At 38.0% G+C, this 17912-nt stretch overlaps 1 protein-coding gene and 1 pseudogene across 1 annotated transcript; one reads left to right on the top strand and one right to left on the bottom strand.

Annotated features, from left to right (window-relative positions):
- Positions 1 to 1002: 1002 nt before the first annotated feature.
- Positions 1003 to 1358, bottom strand: LOC119622688 (transcription elongation factor SPT4-A-like; annotated as a pseudogene).
- A 1094-nt stretch (positions 1359 to 2452) lies between these two features.
- CLEC4D (C-type lectin domain family 4 member D) lies at positions 2453 to 17212 on the top strand. The gene is made up of 6 exons (XM_007967500.3): positions 2453 to 2708; positions 4191 to 4283; positions 6737 to 6847; positions 7582 to 7733; positions 8801 to 8916; positions 9688 to 17212. Exons 1-6 carry the CDS (start codon positions 2681 to 2683, stop codon positions 9833 to 9835), a joined length of 648 nt encoding a protein of 215 aa, XP_007965691.1. The 5' UTR covers positions 2453 to 2680; the 3' UTR covers positions 9836 to 17212.
- Positions 17213 to 17912: the final 700 nt, after the last annotated feature.

Genomic DNA, 17912 nt, shown 5'->3' with positions numbered 1-17912 from the left:
ATATATGGATTGCCAAATTTTTAATTTTACCTCCTCCCATCCCCAATTTAACATAGTAAAGTAGCAGTTCACTCAAGATCACAGAATATATATACACACATATAATTAAAGTAATATGTCGTTTAGGGAAGAATTCAGGGAAAGGGCTATATTCTGGATCGTAGAAATCTTTCTTAAAGTATCTCTAAGCTGTTACGTACTTGTCTGAGTGAGCTTGGGCCACTATCACAGAACACCATAGACTGGTTGGTAAGAAAGACAGACATTTATTTCTCGTAGTTCTAATAGCTGAAAGTCTAAGATCAGAGTGCCAGCATGGCAGAAGTGTGGGTCCCCAGGGACTGTCACTCACTCCTCATTTTCCCGTTGTAGGGAGCCTCCTTTGGCTCCATGCCAATCCTGGGTGGGCAGCTGTCCTTTCTCACCTTTCTTTGCTCTCTGTGGGTCATGTTGCTTCCGTGATGAATCCCAGTGTCCTTCAAATTATGTAAATTTGTTCTTGGAGTCCTGTCAAATTAACCGCTTTACCAGTGAGGGCTTTCCTGTAGCCTTGCAGATGGCCGCCTTCTGGAGAACTCTTTGGTCTCTTCTTTTTTTTTTCTGTTTCTCTCTTTCTAATATTTACATAATTTTCACATAGCTTCGTTTCTACAATCACAACATGCCTGAGGTCAACAGGCAGGGTGCAATCATTCTCTTTTTACAGAGGGAGAACAAGGAACTTAGGGAAATCAAAATGGGGACACTAACAGGATTTCTGTGGAAATTTAAGTAAATGAGAATTTGTAGTAAATTTTTTATCTCAAAACAAATAACTCACCTTGGCCAAAAAATGGGATGTTACCCAAGGTCCCCTACTGGGCCGGAGGAGAAAAGGACCTACCTCCTACAGGAGCACAGACAAGGCAGACCAGGACCCAGCAGTCAGCCAAGGCCCAAGCACACAAAAAGTAAGCAGAGGCAGGAGGTGGACAGCAAAGATGCTGGCAGCCCTGCGTCTTGCTAGGTCTTCATAGCTGTGTCTCTGGATTTGTAGGCCACTCCTCGACGTTTCAGCTCCTGCACAGTTCTTTGGGGCAAGCGACCAGTGACTGACACCACATATACACCTGGCTTAAAGTTATTGACTCGCTGTCACTTGGAGACCCAGCTGTCCTCTGGACTCATCATCGCAATGATTCTGTCAAAGGAGGAGCTGGTGCAGTCATATACCATCTCTCAGTTACCCTTCATCTGCAGATATGCATCACAATAGTCACAACCATCATATTCAAACTGGTCTATAGTACCTTGACCAGTGAACGCAGCAAGCAGGCCCATAGATGCCGCAGGTCCCTCAGCACCGTCCCCAGGGCCATCTTCTTCGATGAGAAGAGCAACAGCAAGGAAGACGGCCACAGCCTGCGCACCCGCAGGAAGTTAACAACTCGTTAGCCTGGTCTCTTCTTATAATTCCATCATGAGGACCCCATTCTCATGACCTCATAATAAACCTAATTACCTCCCAAACTTTTGGCCTCTAAATGCCATTACGTTGGAGGGCAGGGCTTCCACAAATGAATTTTGAGGAGATACAAACATTCACTCCCTAACAGTGCTATAAATGAAGTCAGGGACTCTGATAGTGTCTTTAGCACAGAATCTTACATTTTCTTTGTCTTTGCCTTAACACAACTCTTTTTGCTCAGGTAGAAAGTTCTTGGGATTTAATTAACAGCTCTATCATCTCTTCCTCAAGTCTAAAACAAAGGTTGCTGTGTCTTCACATAAATGGACACACAATGTGTACTTTAAAAGCTTTTGGGCCGGGTGCAGTGGCTGAAGCCTGTAATCCTAGCACTTTGGGAGGCCGAGACCGGCGGATCATGAGGTCAGGAGATCGAGACAATCCTGGCTAACATCGTGAAACCCCGTCTCTACTAAAAAAATACAAAAAAACTAGCCGGGCGAGGTGACGGGCGCCTGTAGTCCCAGCTACTCCGGAGGCTGAGGCAGGAGAATAGCGTGAACCCGGGAGGCAGAGCTTGCAGTGAGCTGAGACCCGGCCACTGCACTCCAGCCTGGGTGACAGAGTGAGATTCTGTCTCAAAAAAAAAAAAAGCTTTTGTTCATTGTTCACATTATCTTTTGCTCTCAGACTCAACTTTTTATTCAGTCCAGAGAACTTTTTAGTATAGAGCTCACCTCAAGAATATAACTGCCTTTGAAAATACAATATTCACAAAAAGAATAACAAAAGAGGGGATATTTACTAAATTTTTATTGGGCATAACAATTATTTTTTTTAGGGCGTTACTAAATTTTTTGTCTTAATAAAAAAAAAACAAATTGAGAAATTCCACATTACACACTGATCTAGTGATCTCAACATACTTGTGGGTTTCTACTAACTGTTGTACTGTTTTTGGGTATTGCTTTCTCAATTTCCTTTTTTTTTTTTTTTTTTTTTTTTGCCTCATCTCCCGGAATGAATCAAAGGAAACCCCAGTCTCTGAAAAAGACTTCTTTTGAGTTAACTTTCTTATATTGGGAACTTTCTAATCTCACTAGAATATGTAACATTGGTGTTCGATCTCAAGTATTTCTGAATATATTCCTCTATCCACAGAAATATACTCTGGGGGAAAAAATAGAACAAGTTCTTGCCCTCCTGACTATTGAACAAGAGACTAATTAGACAATGGGTCTAGAAAAACCTCAAAGTAAACGTGAGTACTTTCTCTCCTTTCAATTTCAAGAAGCAGAAGGATTTATAACTAATTTAAAAGATATGAATTGACGGTAGTTTTAAAGATTGTTGATGGTGATGGGGAGGAGGAGGTGGAAGGAAATAAAAATGACATTGATGAAGAGAAAGGACGTAGAGTCAAATAAGTTGGATAACAGAAACTTCTTCATAAAATGTCGATTGGACCAAAAGGGAATATAAAATATACGAAAGAGAAATAAGGTGAAAAGAAAGAGAGTAATATGAAAAGATTCTTTTAAAGAAAAAAGAGAAAAGGAAGATGTAGAAAATGTACTTAGGCTTATGCTGTATCAGAGGCTCTAATTGTCCCATTTTTATGTTTGACTTCAGTGACACCAGTGGATTTGTATTGTGATAATATTAAATAATATTTTTGATAGACATATAGAACAAATGTGGAAATGTATAAATTAAAATTAAAGTTTTATTTTATCTCATCACCCTACCATGGCAAACTGTAATCACAGCGTGATCCTATTGAATTACCTAAAAATATTGTTACCTTTTTAGGCAACAATACTTCTTGGAGATTTTTTGCAACAGTATATACTGATTACATGCTTATTTAATTACTATATAGAATATCATTGTGTGAAGTGACCATAATTTAGAATTTACACTATTGATAATACACATGTGAATATTAGATTACAGTATGTTTTTTCTATTTTGAAAAGTACCGCAATGAATATCTTTTAACATAAACAAGCTCAATTATTTCTACTTAATAGATACCTATAATTGAAATTATTGTGGCAAATGTAATGCATTTAAAAATGGATAAATGTTCCTAAATTGATCCTTCTAAAAGGCATTCCTAATTTTATAGTCGAGGCAGCAGGATTTATTTTCTTACCAAGAGCGCTTATTTCCCCTCAGCCTTACCAACACTGCATGTATTTAATTTACTTAAAAAATCTGATGTGTGAAAAGTTATACCACAATCTTGTAGTTTACAGTTCCCTGATTGGGCATAGTTTTGTTTGACTAGGGGCTATTTATAACTTCAGCAAATTAAAATTTCAGCAAATTTCCTGCTCAGAGTTTTGCTCAGTTTTCTAGTTGATTTTGAAATACTTTATACAGTCTGCATATTAATATTATGACAAGACTTTCCTTGTGTATGTTCTTTGACTCTAACATTGCTTGTGTTATATAGAAGTTTTAATTTTTATGGAATAAAATTATCAATTCTAATGGTTTTTGGGTTTTGTATCTTACTTATAAAATTCTTTTTATTCCAAAATTACCAAGAAAATTTACATTTTTCTTTCTTATTTATTCATCAATAAGCTCTAAAATTGATTTATTTGGAAAAAATGCTTTTCTCTAGATCTAAAATATTTTGTTTACTCTCATTTTTAGATTGCTTCTTGGTAGAATTAGCTTTCCTAGCTTGTAGCTGAGAGGAGGTTAATCTCTATTTTTCTTTTGGTGCCAGTGGAAGGAAGCGTGCATTCCCAGTGGATCCCTTGGGTTATTGCTACAGTTTTCATCTCACTTCTCGGTGTCTGTTTTATTGCAAGTTGTTTGGGTAAGTTCTTAGCCAAAGTAGGACTCTTCTTGAATTATTTTTTCCAAACAATTTTTCTGAGGTTGCTCTAAGCCTTTTGGTATCTTGATATTTCCTAGCATAACTTATCGGTGGTATCTTCAGGGTCTTGCGCTGAATATTCAGAGCTACATTCTTGACTTTCTGTCTTTCGATGGTGCTACCTTGTGATAGGAATTGAATGATGGAATTTAGACCATTTTCTGTACATGTAAAAGTTGGTTACTATAGTAAATTTCCCCCCATTTTGGACTGGGATTACAAAGGGATACATTTTATGAGTAAAGAGTAAGCAGCAGAAAAATAACTTTCAGATAGATGGGCTTTGAAAAGAACAAGGTTGGAAGAATTGTTCTCTCTCTCTCTCTCTCTTTCCCTCTCTTTCTTTTTTCCCCCCTTTCTTTCAACCTCTTTATTGATGTACAATTGACATATAATAACCTGTACATATTTAATGTATACATCTGAATTTGGGGGATAAGATACACCCTTGAAACTATCACCACCATTAAAAAAATTCTTTCTGATATCAAACCTAAAATAATTATAATTAAAGTAATATGATATAGGTGCAAGACAAATAGACTAGAGGAAAATGAAGGAGAGCTCAGTTACAGATCCCTCATGTATATAAGACTCTTTATATAAAGCAAAAGAAGATATCTCAGAGATATCAGAAAAGGACAGTTTTGTTCAATTAATGTTGCAGAGCCCATTGATTATTTAAAAGATGATATTGGTCTCTTGCATCATACTATATACAAAAACAAATCTAGAGTGGATTATTGTCCAAAATGTGAAAAGTAAATCAATAAAGGTTTTTTTTTTTTTTGAGATGGAGTCTTGCTCTGTCACCCGGGCTGGAGTGCAGTGGCCGGATCTCAGCTCACTGCAAGCTCTGCCTCCTGGGTTTACGCCATTCTCCTGCCTCAGCCTCCCGAGTAGCTGAGAATACAGGGGAGAATATCCTCATGACCTTGAGGTAGAGAACGATTCTTAAACAAGTCACAAAATGCACTAGAAAATAAGCATTGACAAATTATACTACATTAAAATGAGTTATGGTACAACAAAACATACCTGTAGCAGTGAAAATAAAAAGCCACAGAAGATACTTGTAATGCATATAATTAATAAATAATTCACGTGTAGATTATATAAAAATTTTTTCAAACCAGTAGGAAAAATACTTACAATAAAAATGTTGGCAAAGTCTTAAATAGGTACTAACAAAAAAAGAGAGAAAAATGAAATCTAAACACACAAAAGTGCCAGCCTCATTAATTATCAGGGAAATGCAAATGCAACTCAAAGTCGCTTTTGGCAACATAACAGGATGGCAACAATTAAAAAGTCTGGCACTACCAAAGATTGATGATGCCATGGAGCAAATGGACCTCTAATGAATTGCTTCTGGTGGAGTTTAAACTTTACAATCACTCTGGAAAAGTTGACCACTATCATAGTTTACAATATTCACACCCTATTGCCTGCAGTTCCACTCCTACGTATGTGCCCTACAGAAACACATGCTTGTGTGCTCCACAATGCGTGGCTGAAAATGCTCAGAAGGTCAGAGTTCACAGTAGCCAAATACTGGAAACAATGCACACATCTAATAGAAGTAGAATAGGTAAGTATATTTTATTTCATGAAGACAATAGTTCACTTTACAGCAATGAAAATGCATTAATTATAGAGGGCACGTAACAAAATAGATAAATTTCCAAACAATTCTCAACAAAAGACAGAATCAGAATTCATACTGTATGATTGTCATTCAAAAACAGGCAAATCTGATTTACCACTTACTAACATGTCCCCTGTTTTGCCATTCAAAAACAGGCAAAACAGGGGACATGTTAGTAAGTGATAAAATTGTAAAGCAAAGCACAGTGGTTACTTTAAAAGCCAGGAGTGGTTACCTTTAAAGGAGAGGGAGTGAGTTGCGTTTGAGATGTGAAGGCTATCTGGGGTTTTGGCAATATTCTGTTTCTTGAGCTAAGTAGTTGTCACCTGGAGTGTTCACCTTACAATAATTTGCTAAATGGTTTTCCACTTTTTTACATTTGTTTATATATTTCAAGGTGAAAGTATGTTAGAAATGTGTAAGGTTCATACAACCCAGTGTGCACCAAAACCCCTATTCTAACACAAATTTTGACAGAATATCATGCTTGCAAGCATGTGCACATAAAAGTTTGCAAAACTTCTCCTATAAAGCACAAAATGAACAATATAATAAAAATATTAATTTTCGACAGTTGCTTTCAACCAATTCACCTGGAGCTGGAGCAAACGAGCTGCATTGAAAGAAAAGAGAATATGAGGGCCTTAATTATCAGGATAAGAGAAAGGTTAGGGAGGTCAGCCCCTATTTCCCTAATTAGTGGTTACATAGCAAAAGAAACCTAACTTGCTTTTGTCCTTGACAGTGACTCATCACAACTTTTCCCGCTGTCAGAAAGGCACAGGAGTACACAAGTTAGAGCACCATGAAAAACTCAAATGCATCAAAGAGAAATCAGAACTGAAAAGTGCTGAAGGTATAGAGCATAAGATAATTTCTTTTTAAATTTCCATTTTGGTTCAAATTCATAATTCGACTTAAGGAATGTCAGTAGTGAACCAGGAAAGATTAAGATAGCATAAGATGAGAATCTGGCATCGGAGTAAATAACAATACCTTAAGATAGAATTATTTCTCATTACTGTAATCAGTTAATAACTGGAGAATATGGCTTCACAGATCGATGGGTTATTTTTGACATCCAAAACGTAGTATTAATCAAATTCAATTTTCCCATGATTCAGACATATCATAAAGACAGTTTCCTCCTAGAATATATAGCTTTGCTGATATGTCTTTATTTCTTTTATTATTGTGGAATTTGTCATCTCATTTGGGAGAATGGGGGAGTGCTTGAGTTTTAGTAGGTTCTTTACCCCCTTTAGGTAAAATATTCTGCAAAAGCTTCATAATGGAAACACTTTAAATATGAAAGTCAAGGGATGTAGGAACATTGAATAATAGTCATGCCTTCTAAGATAACATTTTGTCATTTTCTTGTAGTCATTATGTGGTGTCTAGTACTTATGTTTAGAAGATATTTAGGAATGTAATTTTCACGATCTTTTGACAGAAGAACAGATTTAATTTTGGTGATCTTGATATTATTCTCACAAATATTAATTGGATATAGGTAGTAGAATAGTCATGCAATCTGTTACAGATGAAATATTCTTTTCTTATCAATTTCCATTTTAATTTTCACTTGAGGGAGCACCTGGAACTGTTGTCCTGTTGGCTGGAGAACCTTGCAGTCCAACTGCTATTTTCCTCTTACTGACAACAAGACATGGGCTGAGAGTGAAAGGAATTGTTCAGGGATGGGGGCCCATCTGATGACCATCAGCACGGAAGCTGAGCAGGTGTGTTGGGAGGATCACATCAGTTTCTCTGCTCGTTTGAATCTCTTTCCAGAAAAAGAGGAATTTCTCTGTCCTGTTATGCCTCTGTCTGTTTTCATCTGCTCCATCTGCCTGGAAAGCCCTTTCTTCCTCTTCAACTTTTTGTTATATGGCCAACTTCTTTTGGTCTTTCTATATTTGATTCATATGTGATTTCCTCCAGAAAGCTACCCTAACTACCTTCCTCATTCTACCCCTCCCTATGCTAAGTGGGCGGTACTTCTGTGGGACTCTGTGCACAATGAGATCATGGCATTTACTCCGCTCCACTATAACTGTCTGTTCACTGCTCCATCTCTTCCAGTGACTCTTACTACGTGGAGGGCTGGAACCATGCTCTACTCACTTTTGCGCTTCCAATGTCCTGTGCAGTGTGAGGCACACTGAATAGGTCTTGATAAATGTTTGGTTAGTAGATGAATAAATGACTGATTAATCAGGACTGAACTAGCTTCTCAAGATAAGTATAGGAAAAATAATTCAGATGTATGGATCTAATGATAAGTAAAGAAATCTTAGGGTAAACTCTTTACAGGCTAAAACTTATTTCCTCATGTAATATGATTCCATTTATGTACCATGACTCAGATTCTAACTTTTTCTTGGTTAATAGTTTCCTCAAGGATTTTGTCTCCATAGCTTTACAATCTATAGGTTTGGTGATTCTGAATAAAATGGAATTTAATGAAATATGCACACAATTAAAGAAGGTGATATTAAAACCAAAACCTCCTAAAAAATCTAATCCTATTAAGCATTGTGCTGAAAGGGTTGCAAGTCTGACCTCACTTAATCTTCACAGTAACTCTATAAAGTAGTGGAGTTGTCCGTTCTGAAGACAAGAGCACTGGAGGTTTGGTAAGATTGAAGCACTTACCAACATTACAGGCAGGATTTGAAAACAGATCTCTCTGATGCCAGAGCTTTTGTGCTTAACCAGTAATCTAGTTGACATCTTTCCTCTTTTTCCAATGTCATAGCCATCATCTGATTCATGCAAATATATTAAAATGCATATTTTTATGCAGAACTTTGTTACTCAATTTCTGGATAGACGCTTTTCCTATTTCCTTGGACTGAGAGATGAGAACGCCAAAGGTCAGTGGCGCTGGGTGGACCAGACGCCATTTAACCCACGCACAGTGTGAGTATATTGAGTGGGCTAAGGGGATTTATAAGCAAAGGTTAGAAGATGGTAGCAAGAAACATTCATTTTGAAGTGGAGTACATTGATATAAAAATGTTAGGAGAGACCAGAGTAGATTGAGTAATCTCTATATGCTATGTCCCAGTTCCAGAATGGTCCTATAATTTCCATGAAATATTCAGTATTCTTATCTGTACAGTGTCAATAATGAAAGAATGAAAAACATGGAAATGATATAAAAATTGTTTTAGGTTTGACATTTAGATAAACAATATAAGTGATAAAAATTGTCTTTGAAAGAGAATTAAAATCTTGTCATTTTCTTTCTTGAAGCCAATATCGTTTAATAAAAATATAATGCAAAGCCACATGTGCAATTTAAAATTTTTTGTTAGCTATATTAAGAAAGTAAAAAGAAACAAGTGAAATGTATTTTAATAATGTGTTTAACCCAATATATCCAAATCTTATCATTTCAACATGTGATCATTATAAAATTATTACTGAGATCTTTGACATTCTTTATTGGTAATAAGTCTTAAAAATACAGCACTTAAGACTTAAAGCACATTTCAATTCAGAGAAGCCACATTTCAAGTGCTCAGCAGCTACGTGTGTCTAGTGAGTATAGTATTAGTGCAGTTCTAAACTGTTCACTAGGGACATTTCTCTGAATTGTCTCCTAATATATCTATATCTAATCTACACCTATAATCTACATTATCTATATATACCTATAAATCTCTATCTATGTTGTTTTTCTTTCAGATTCTGGCATGACAACGAACCCAACAACTATCAGGGAGAAAACTGTGTTGTTCTTGTTTATAACCAAGATAAATGGGCCTGGAATGATGTTCCCTGTAACTTTGAAGCGAGCAGGATTTGTAAAATACCTGGAACAACATTGAACTAGAAACCCACAAAGTGGTTCTCGTGATGGAGAGAGAAAAGAAGAACCAATTAGAATAGGGTAGAAGGTACATGCGTCATTGGAACACAGAAAACATGCTGGGTCATAGAGCGTTTTTACTCATGATGGTCTTTTTTATTTTGTTTGATTCATTTGAGACGTGTGTGTGTGTGTGTGTGTGTGTGCAGATAATGTGGTTTTTGTATGGTGTTTGAGGGAAGGAATAATCTTTCTTCGTAGTATTTCAAGATGTTTACTTTTCAATTGGTGCGCACTGAATGCATGTTTAGAAGAATGGCATGAATAGTGCATCGCTTTTGTCATTTTTCCCCTGCTCAGATTCTTAGCTCTTAAAATTCAAAGGTGGGATATTCTAACTGGTAGTGGTGCATCATTTTTCACCCAGATATTACAAGCATTTTAAAGATTTTAAACCACATTTTTATTGTTTGATGCTTCATTTTCAGACTTTTTAATGTCAGTCATTACATTTACATCCCAGGAGGAAAATTTTTCCAGAACAACTGTGTGGAATAGTTTTGAATTATGCTATCATACAGATAGAAAAAAAGTCCAAATGCCTTTAAAAAATTTACTTCTTACTCCACCCAACATGTCTTTGCAAAGCAGGAAGTCTTTGCAAGACACTTGAACAAAGTCCTTCAATTCTATAGCAGAGGAAATAAAATCCCCCAGAAGCCAAAGGGTTCACCTTCACATTGCTAGTTCACGACAGACCCAGCTGTGCTTCTTTAGAGATAAAATGCATTCCCTTTGGTGTCACAGGAAGTTACTGGGGATGACTTGGCCTCATTACTTAGCTAATGACGATAAAATTTCTTAATTATTTGAAGTAACATTGTATTCATGTTTGCATTTTTAATTTGAATAGAAAATAATCACCTTTTCAACCCATTTATATAAATTGTTAATATTTCTTTAGAGCTGTATAACTACAGCTTGAACTAGCAAGGAAGTCATTGTTTTGACAACTAGAAATTATGCTTTTCCTGGTGCATAGGAAGGGCACCACATCCAACTTTAATAAAATATGGTGGTCTTTCTTAAAATTCTCAGTTTGCTAATTTTTCTTGGATCTAAGCTGAAAAATTCCAAGCAATGGCTTTTTAACCTAACTCTCCTACTACTACTTTCAAAAACAGTATTTATTTTGTAAATTAGCTATTGATTTTTGGGGTCTGAAATACTGGTGTTTGATTATGTGTGGTGGTGGTGGTGGTGATGTGTGTGTGTAGCTGTGTTAAAAGCTGATACTTTTAGCTGAAATGGTGCTAAATAAATTTGATTGTGTTTGCCATATTCATTAAATTATGTAGCATGAAACCTATGAAACTTGTTGAAGTAAATTTATGCAAACGCTAGTGGGCTTTGTATAGTCAATATTATCCATTTTTAATTTGTAGAGAACCATATATAGGTCGAGATTCAGTTGTCAATAAGTTATGAAGTTTTTGCCCATGCCTATGTCCTGAATGGTATTACCTAGGTTTTCTTCTAGGGTTTTGACGGTTTTGAGTTTTACATTTAAGTCTTTAATTCATCTTGAGTTAATTTTTGTATAAGGTGTAAGGAAGGAGCCCAGTTTCGGTTTTCTGCATATGGCTAGCCAGTTTTCCCAGAACCATTTACTGAATAGGAGATCCTTTCCCCATTGCTTATTTTCGCCAGACTTATTGAAGATCAGATGGTTGTAGATGTATGGTGTTATTGCTGAAGTCTCTGTTCTGCTCCATTGGTCTATATGTCTGTTTTGGGACAAGTACCATACTGTCTTGGTTACTGTAGCCTTATAGTACAGTTTGAAGTCAGATAGCATGATGCCCCCAGGTTTGTTCTTTTTGCTTAGGATTGTCTTGGCTATACAGGGTCTTCTTTGATTCCAGATGAAATTTAAAATAGTTTTTTCTAATTCTCTGAAGAACGTCAACAGTAGTTTGATGGGAATAGCATTGAATCTATAAATTACTTTGGGCAATATGACCATTTTCACAATATTCATTCTTCCTATCCATGAAGATGGAATGTTTTTCCATTTGTTTGTGTCCTGTCTTATTTCTTTGAGCAGTGGCTTGTAGTTTTCCTTGAAGAAGTCCTTCACATCCCTTGTTAGCTGTATTCCTAGGTATTCTATTCTCATTGTAGCAATGGTGAACGGGAGTTCATTTATAATTTGGCTCTCTGCTTGCCTATTGTTGGTGTAAAGGAATGCTTGCGATTTTTGCACATTGATTTTGTATCCTGAGACTTTGATGAAGTTGCTTATCAGTTCAAGAAGTTTCTGGGCTGAGATGATGGGGTTTTCTAAATATGAAATAATGTTGTCTGCAAACAGAGGCAACGTTGACCTCCTCTCTTCCTGTTTGAATACCTTTTATTTCTTTCTCTTGCCTGACTGCCCTGGCCAGAACTTTCAGTACTATGTTGAATAGGAGTGGTGAGAGAGGGCATCCTTGTCTTGTACCGATTTTCAAAGAAAATGCTTCCAGCTTTTGCCCATTCAATATGATATTGGCTGTGCATTCATTATAAATAGCTCTTATTATTTGAGATACGTTACAGCAATACCTAGTTTATTGAGAGTTTTTAACATGAAGGATGTTGAATTTCATCAAAGACCTTTTCTGCATCTATTGAGATAATCATGTGGTTTTTGTCTTTGATTCTGTTTATGTATTGGATTATGTTTATTGATTTGCATATGTTGAATGAGCCTTGCATCCCAGGGATGAAGCCAACTTGATTGTGGTGGACAAGTTTTTGATGTGCTGCTGGATTCAGTTTGCCAGTATTTTATTGAGGATTTTCGCATCAATGTTCATCAGGGATATTGGCCTAAAGTTTTCTTTTTTGGTTGTGTCTCTTCCCAGTTTTAGTATCAGGATGATGCTGGCTTCATAAAATGAGTTAAGGAGGAGTCTCTCCTTTTCAATTGTTTGGAATAGTTTCAGAAGGAATGGTACCAGCTCTTCTTTGTATTTCTGGTAGAATTCAGCTGCGAGTCTGTCTAGTCCTTGGCTTTTTTTGAGCGTGTGGTAGTCTATTAATTGCTGCCTCTATTTCAGAGCTTGTTATTGTCTATTCAGGGATTCAACTTCTTCCTGGTTCAGTCCTGGTAGGGTGTATGCATCTGGGAATTTATCCATTTCTTGTAGATTTTCTAGTTTATTTGCTTAGAGGTGTTTATAGTATTCTCTGATGGGGGTTTGTATTTCTGTGGGGTCAGTGATGATATCATCTTTATCATTTTTTACTGTGTCTATTTGATTCTTCTCTCTCTTCTTTATTAGTCTAGCCAGTTGTCTATCTACTTTGTTAATTTTTTCAAAAAACCAGCTCCAGGATTCATTGATTTTTTGAAGGGTTTTTCATGTCTCTATCTCCTCCAGTTCTTCTCTGATCTTAGTTATTTCTTGTCTTCTGCTAGCTTTTGGATAACTTTGCTCTTGCTTCTATAGTTCTTTTAATCGTTATGTTAGAGTGTCAATTTGAGCTTTTTCCAACTTTCTGATGTGGGCATTTAGTGATATAAGTTTCCTTCTTAATACTGCTTTAGCTGTGTCCCAGAGATTCTGGTACATTGTCTCTTTGTTCTCATTGGTTTCAAATAACTTCTTGATTTCTGCCTTAATTTCGTTATTTACTCAGGTGCTGTTCAGGAGTAGGTTGTTCAATTTTCATGAAAGTGTGTGTTTTTGAGTTAGTTTCTTAATCTTGAGTTCTAATTTGATTGCAGTGTGGTCTGAGAGACTGTTTATTATGATTTCAGTTCTTTCGCATTTGCTGAGAAGTGTTTTACTTCCAATTATGTGGTTGATTTTAGAATAAGTGCCATGTGACACTGAGAAGAACATATATTCTGTTGATTTGGGATAGAGAGTTCTGTAGACATCTACTAGGTCCACTTGATCCAGAGCTGAGTTCAAGTCCTGAATATCCTTCTTAATTTTCTGTCTCGTTGATCTGTTTAATACTGACAGTGGGGTGTTAAAATCTCCCACTGTTATCGTGTGGGAGTCTAAGTCTCTTTGTAGGTCTCTAAGGACGTGCTTTATGAATCTGGGTGCTCCTGTATTGGGTGCATATACATTTAGAATAGTTACCTCTTGTTGAATTGTTTCCTTTACCATTATGTAATGCCATTCTTTGTCTTTTTTAACATTTAGTCTGTTTTTTCAGAGACTAAGATTGCAACTCCTGCTTTTTTTTTTTTCTTTCCATTTGCTTGGTAAATTTTCCTCCATCCCTTTATTTTGAGACTGTGTGTGTCTTTGTATGTAAGATGGGTCTCCTGAATACAGCACACCAATGGGTCTTGACTCCTTATCCAATTTGCCAGCCTGTGTCTTTTAATTGGGGTATTTAGCCCATTTACATTTAAGGTTAGTATTGTTATGTGTGAATTTGATCCCATCATCATGATGCTATTTGGTTATTTTGCACTTTAGTTGATGCAGTTTCTTCATGGTGTCATTGGTTTTTATATTTTGGTCTGTTTTTGCAGTGGCTGGTACCAGTTTTTACTTTCCATATTTAGTGCTTCTTTCAGAAGCTCTTGCAGCGCAGGCCTGATGGTAACAGAATCCCTCAGCATTTGCTTGTCTGGAAAGGATTTTACTTCTCCTTCACTTATGAAGCTTAATTTGGCTGGATATGAAATTCCAGGTTGAAAATTCTTTTATTTAAGAATGTTGAATATTGGTCCCCAATCTCTTCTGGCTGGTTGACTTTCTGCTGAGAGGTCTGCTGTTAATCTGATAGGCTTCTTTTTGTAGGTACCTGGCCTTTCTCTCTGGCTGCCCTTAACAGTTTTTCCTTCATTTTGACCTTGGGGAATCCAATGATTATGTGTCTTGGAGTTGATCTTCTTGTGGAGTATCTTAGTAGTGTTCTTTGTATTTTCTGAATTTGCATGTTGGCCTGTGTTGCTAGGTTGGGGAAGTTCTCCTGGATAATATCCTGAAGTGTGTTTTCCAGCTTGTTTCCATTCTTCCCACCTATTTCTGGTACCCCAGTCAATCATAGGTTTGGTCTTTTTATGAAGTCCCATATTTCTTGGAGGATTTGTTTATTCCTTTTCATTCTTTTTTCTCTATTCTTGTCTGCATGTCTTATTTCAGTAAAGTGGTCTTCTAACTCTGATATCCTTTCTTCTGCTTGGTCAATTTGGCTGTTGATACTTTATGCTTCACGAAGTTTTCATGCTGTGTTTTTCAGCTCCATCAGGTCGTTTATCTTCCTCTCTAAACTTGTTATTCTAGTTAGCAATTCATCTAACCTTTTATCAAGGTTCTTAGCTTCTTTGCATTGGGTTAGAACATGCTCCTTTATCTCATCATAGTTTTTTTTCACTCATCTTCTATAGCTTACTTCTATCAATTCATCCATCTGATCCTCTGTCCACTTCTGCACTCTTGATGGAGAGATGCTGCGATCATTTGGAGGAGAAGAGGCACTCTGGTCTTTTGGGTTTTCATCATTTTTTCATTGATTCTTTTTCATCTTTGTGAGTTTGTCTAGTTTCAGTCTTTGAGGCTGCTGACCCTTAGATGGGGTTTTTGTGGGAGCCTTTTTGTTGTTGTTGTTGATGCTGTTGTTGTCACTTTCTGTTTGTTTGTTTTTCTTTCAATGGTCAGATCTCTCTTCTGTAGGGCTGCTGCAGTTTGCTGGGGGTTCACTTCAGGCCCTGTTCATCTGATTCACTCCAGTGCCTGGAGATATCACTCAAGGAGGCTGGAAAGCAGCAAAGATGGGTGCCTGCCCCTTCTTCTGGGACCTCTGACCTTTAGGAGCACCAACCTGATGCTAGTAGTATCACTCCTGTGTAGGGCATCTGACAACCCCTGTTGGAGGGTCTCACCTAGTTGGGTGGCACAGGGAATAGGACCTGATTAATGAAGCACTTTGTCCCTTGGTGGAGAGGGTGTGTTTTGCTCAGGGGAAACCCACTTATCTGGGCTACCCGGATTCCTCAGAACTGCCAGGAGGAGCAGCTAAGTCTGCTGGTCTGCAGAGACTGTAGCCATCCCTGCCCCTAGGGGCCCAGGCCAGGGAGAACCAAATTCTGTCCCTGAGCCTCTGGCTGGAGTTTTTGGAGATCCTGCAGGGAAGCCCTGCCCGCTGAGGAAGGATGGGTCAAGGTTAGGCCTGAAGAGGCACTCTGGCGCAGACTGCCACAGCCAGTGTGTTGGGCTGTGCGGACAAGTCTTGGGACCAAGCTCTCCAGCCTCCCTGGCTCCGCAGGGGAAAAGCACAGCCTGAAGCTACAGAAATGGGTACTTCCCTGCCCGCACCCAGGGAGCTTTGCATGTTAGGCAGCTATGAATCCCAGAGCTGGCTGCTGCCCCTCCCTTAAGGAGCTCAAACGGCTTAGATAACAGGCAGCCACAGCCAGAGCTGGTCGCCCTCTGCCCGCGCCTCCCCACCCACCCTGGAGTTCAGTAGGCCTTGCACATTCCAGCTGAGAGCCCGTCAGAGTAGCGTGTTCCGGGGTTGGGATGCTAGGCCCCGGTGGCGTGGGTTTGTGAGGGGGCGCTTCCAATTCGTAAGTTACACAGTTCCGTGGAAAAAGCACAGTTTCCCTGGCTGGGTAGCGTGCTCGCCGACTGCCTCCCTTGGCTGAGGGGTGGGAGGGGTTCCCCTTTCCCCTGTGGCTCTCCGGTGGGCGCTGCACTACACTGCTCTTTCTTCTCTCTGTGGGTCACACCAACCTTCTAATCAATTATGATGAGACAGCCTGGATACCTTGGTTGCCTGCCGGTGAAGGATCCACTCACTTATTACGGTTTTTTTCCATGGGAGCCTCAGAACGCCACTGCCTGAGAGGTGGGGCATTTAAGAGGCGATCGGATCATGAGGGTTCTATCCTCATGAATGAACTCCCAGTTATAGAATAGTGGATGAATGGGCTGATGTATTAATGGGTTATCCTAGGCAGAAAACTGGTGGCGTTATAAAAAGAGGAAGAGGGACCTGAGCTAGCATGTTAGCACACGCAGCACCCTCACTGTGTGATCCCTGTACCACCTTGAGACTCTTTAGGGAGTCCCTACCGGCAAGAAGGCCCTCACCACACACAGCTTTTTGACCTTGGACTTCTCAGTCTCCATCACTGTACGAAATAAATTTCTTTTCTTTATAAATTTCCAGTCTCAGATATCCTGTTAAAAGCAGCAGAAAATGAACTAATACGCATCCATAGTCTCTTTCAGTCTATTCCGAACTCTTATGGCGCCTCATCACAATCTCTTCAAGACAACGACAGCAATCTCATAAAAATAGGTTCTAATTATTTTAGTACATTATGGTAGACCTAGAAGCTTAAAATTCTTAAAAATTTCAAACAGTGTTCTCATTTTTGAAACAGTAATATATGTATGTTAAAAAGGCAAACTGTAAAAACATTAGTAAAAGTATAAAATAAATAAATCTTCTACCCTGAACTCTAGTTACTGAAATGCCTCTTCAGAGTAACTATGATTATCAGTTTCTTATTTACATTTCTATAGGTACTACATATAAAGTATATAAGAATATATACTACATATAAACTATGTGCTATACATAATAAACATACATAATTACATACATGTTATTTACTAAACATATATAGATATATAATCCGTATTTTAAATATGAATAGAAATATAATCGACATATTCTTAAGCATTTGCATTTTTTACTTAACAATATAGTTTGGAAATTGTTTTATATCTTGTTCTTATAAGTGAATAGCATTTATAGTGTATTGTTGCATCATAATTTGAAATAACCTTAAAATTACAAAATATTTTCTTTTTTAATAACACTTGGCCGGGCGTGGTGGCTCAAGCCTGTAATCCCAGCACTTTGGGAGGCCGAGACGGGTGGATCACGAGGTCAGGAGATCGAGACCATCCTGGCTAACCCGGTGAAACCCCGTCTCTACTAAAAAAATACAAAAAATAGCCGAGCGAGGTGGCGGGCGCCTGTAGTCCCAGCTACTCGGGAGGCTGAGGCAGGAGAATGGCGTAAACCCGGGAGGCGGAGCTTGCAGTGAGCCGAGATTGCGCCACTGCACTCC

This window comes from Chlorocebus sabaeus, chromosome 11, assembly GCF_047675955.1.
Source record: "Chlorocebus sabaeus isolate Y175 chromosome 11, mChlSab1.0.hap1, whole genome shotgun sequence".
NCBI classification, from domain to species: domain Eukaryota; kingdom Metazoa; phylum Chordata; class Mammalia; order Primates; family Cercopithecidae; genus Chlorocebus; species Chlorocebus sabaeus.
Note: the sequence above shows the minus strand (reverse complement) of the source record. Positions and strands in the feature narration are given on the sequence as shown.

Bases quoted from the DNA above. Each gene is read 5' to 3' on its own strand.
- CLEC4D (XM_007967500.3), top strand. From the start codon at position 2,681: ATGGGTCTAGAAAAACCTCAAAGTAAAC. The intron at 2,709-4,190 runs GTGAGTACTTTC...TTTTGGTGCCAG, and splicing joins AGAAAAACCTCAAAGTAAAC to TGGAAGGAAGCGTGCATTCC. The intron at 8,917-9,687 runs GTGAGTATATTG...TTTTTCTTTCAG, and splicing joins CCATTTAACCCACGCACAGT to ATTCTGGCATGACAACGAAC.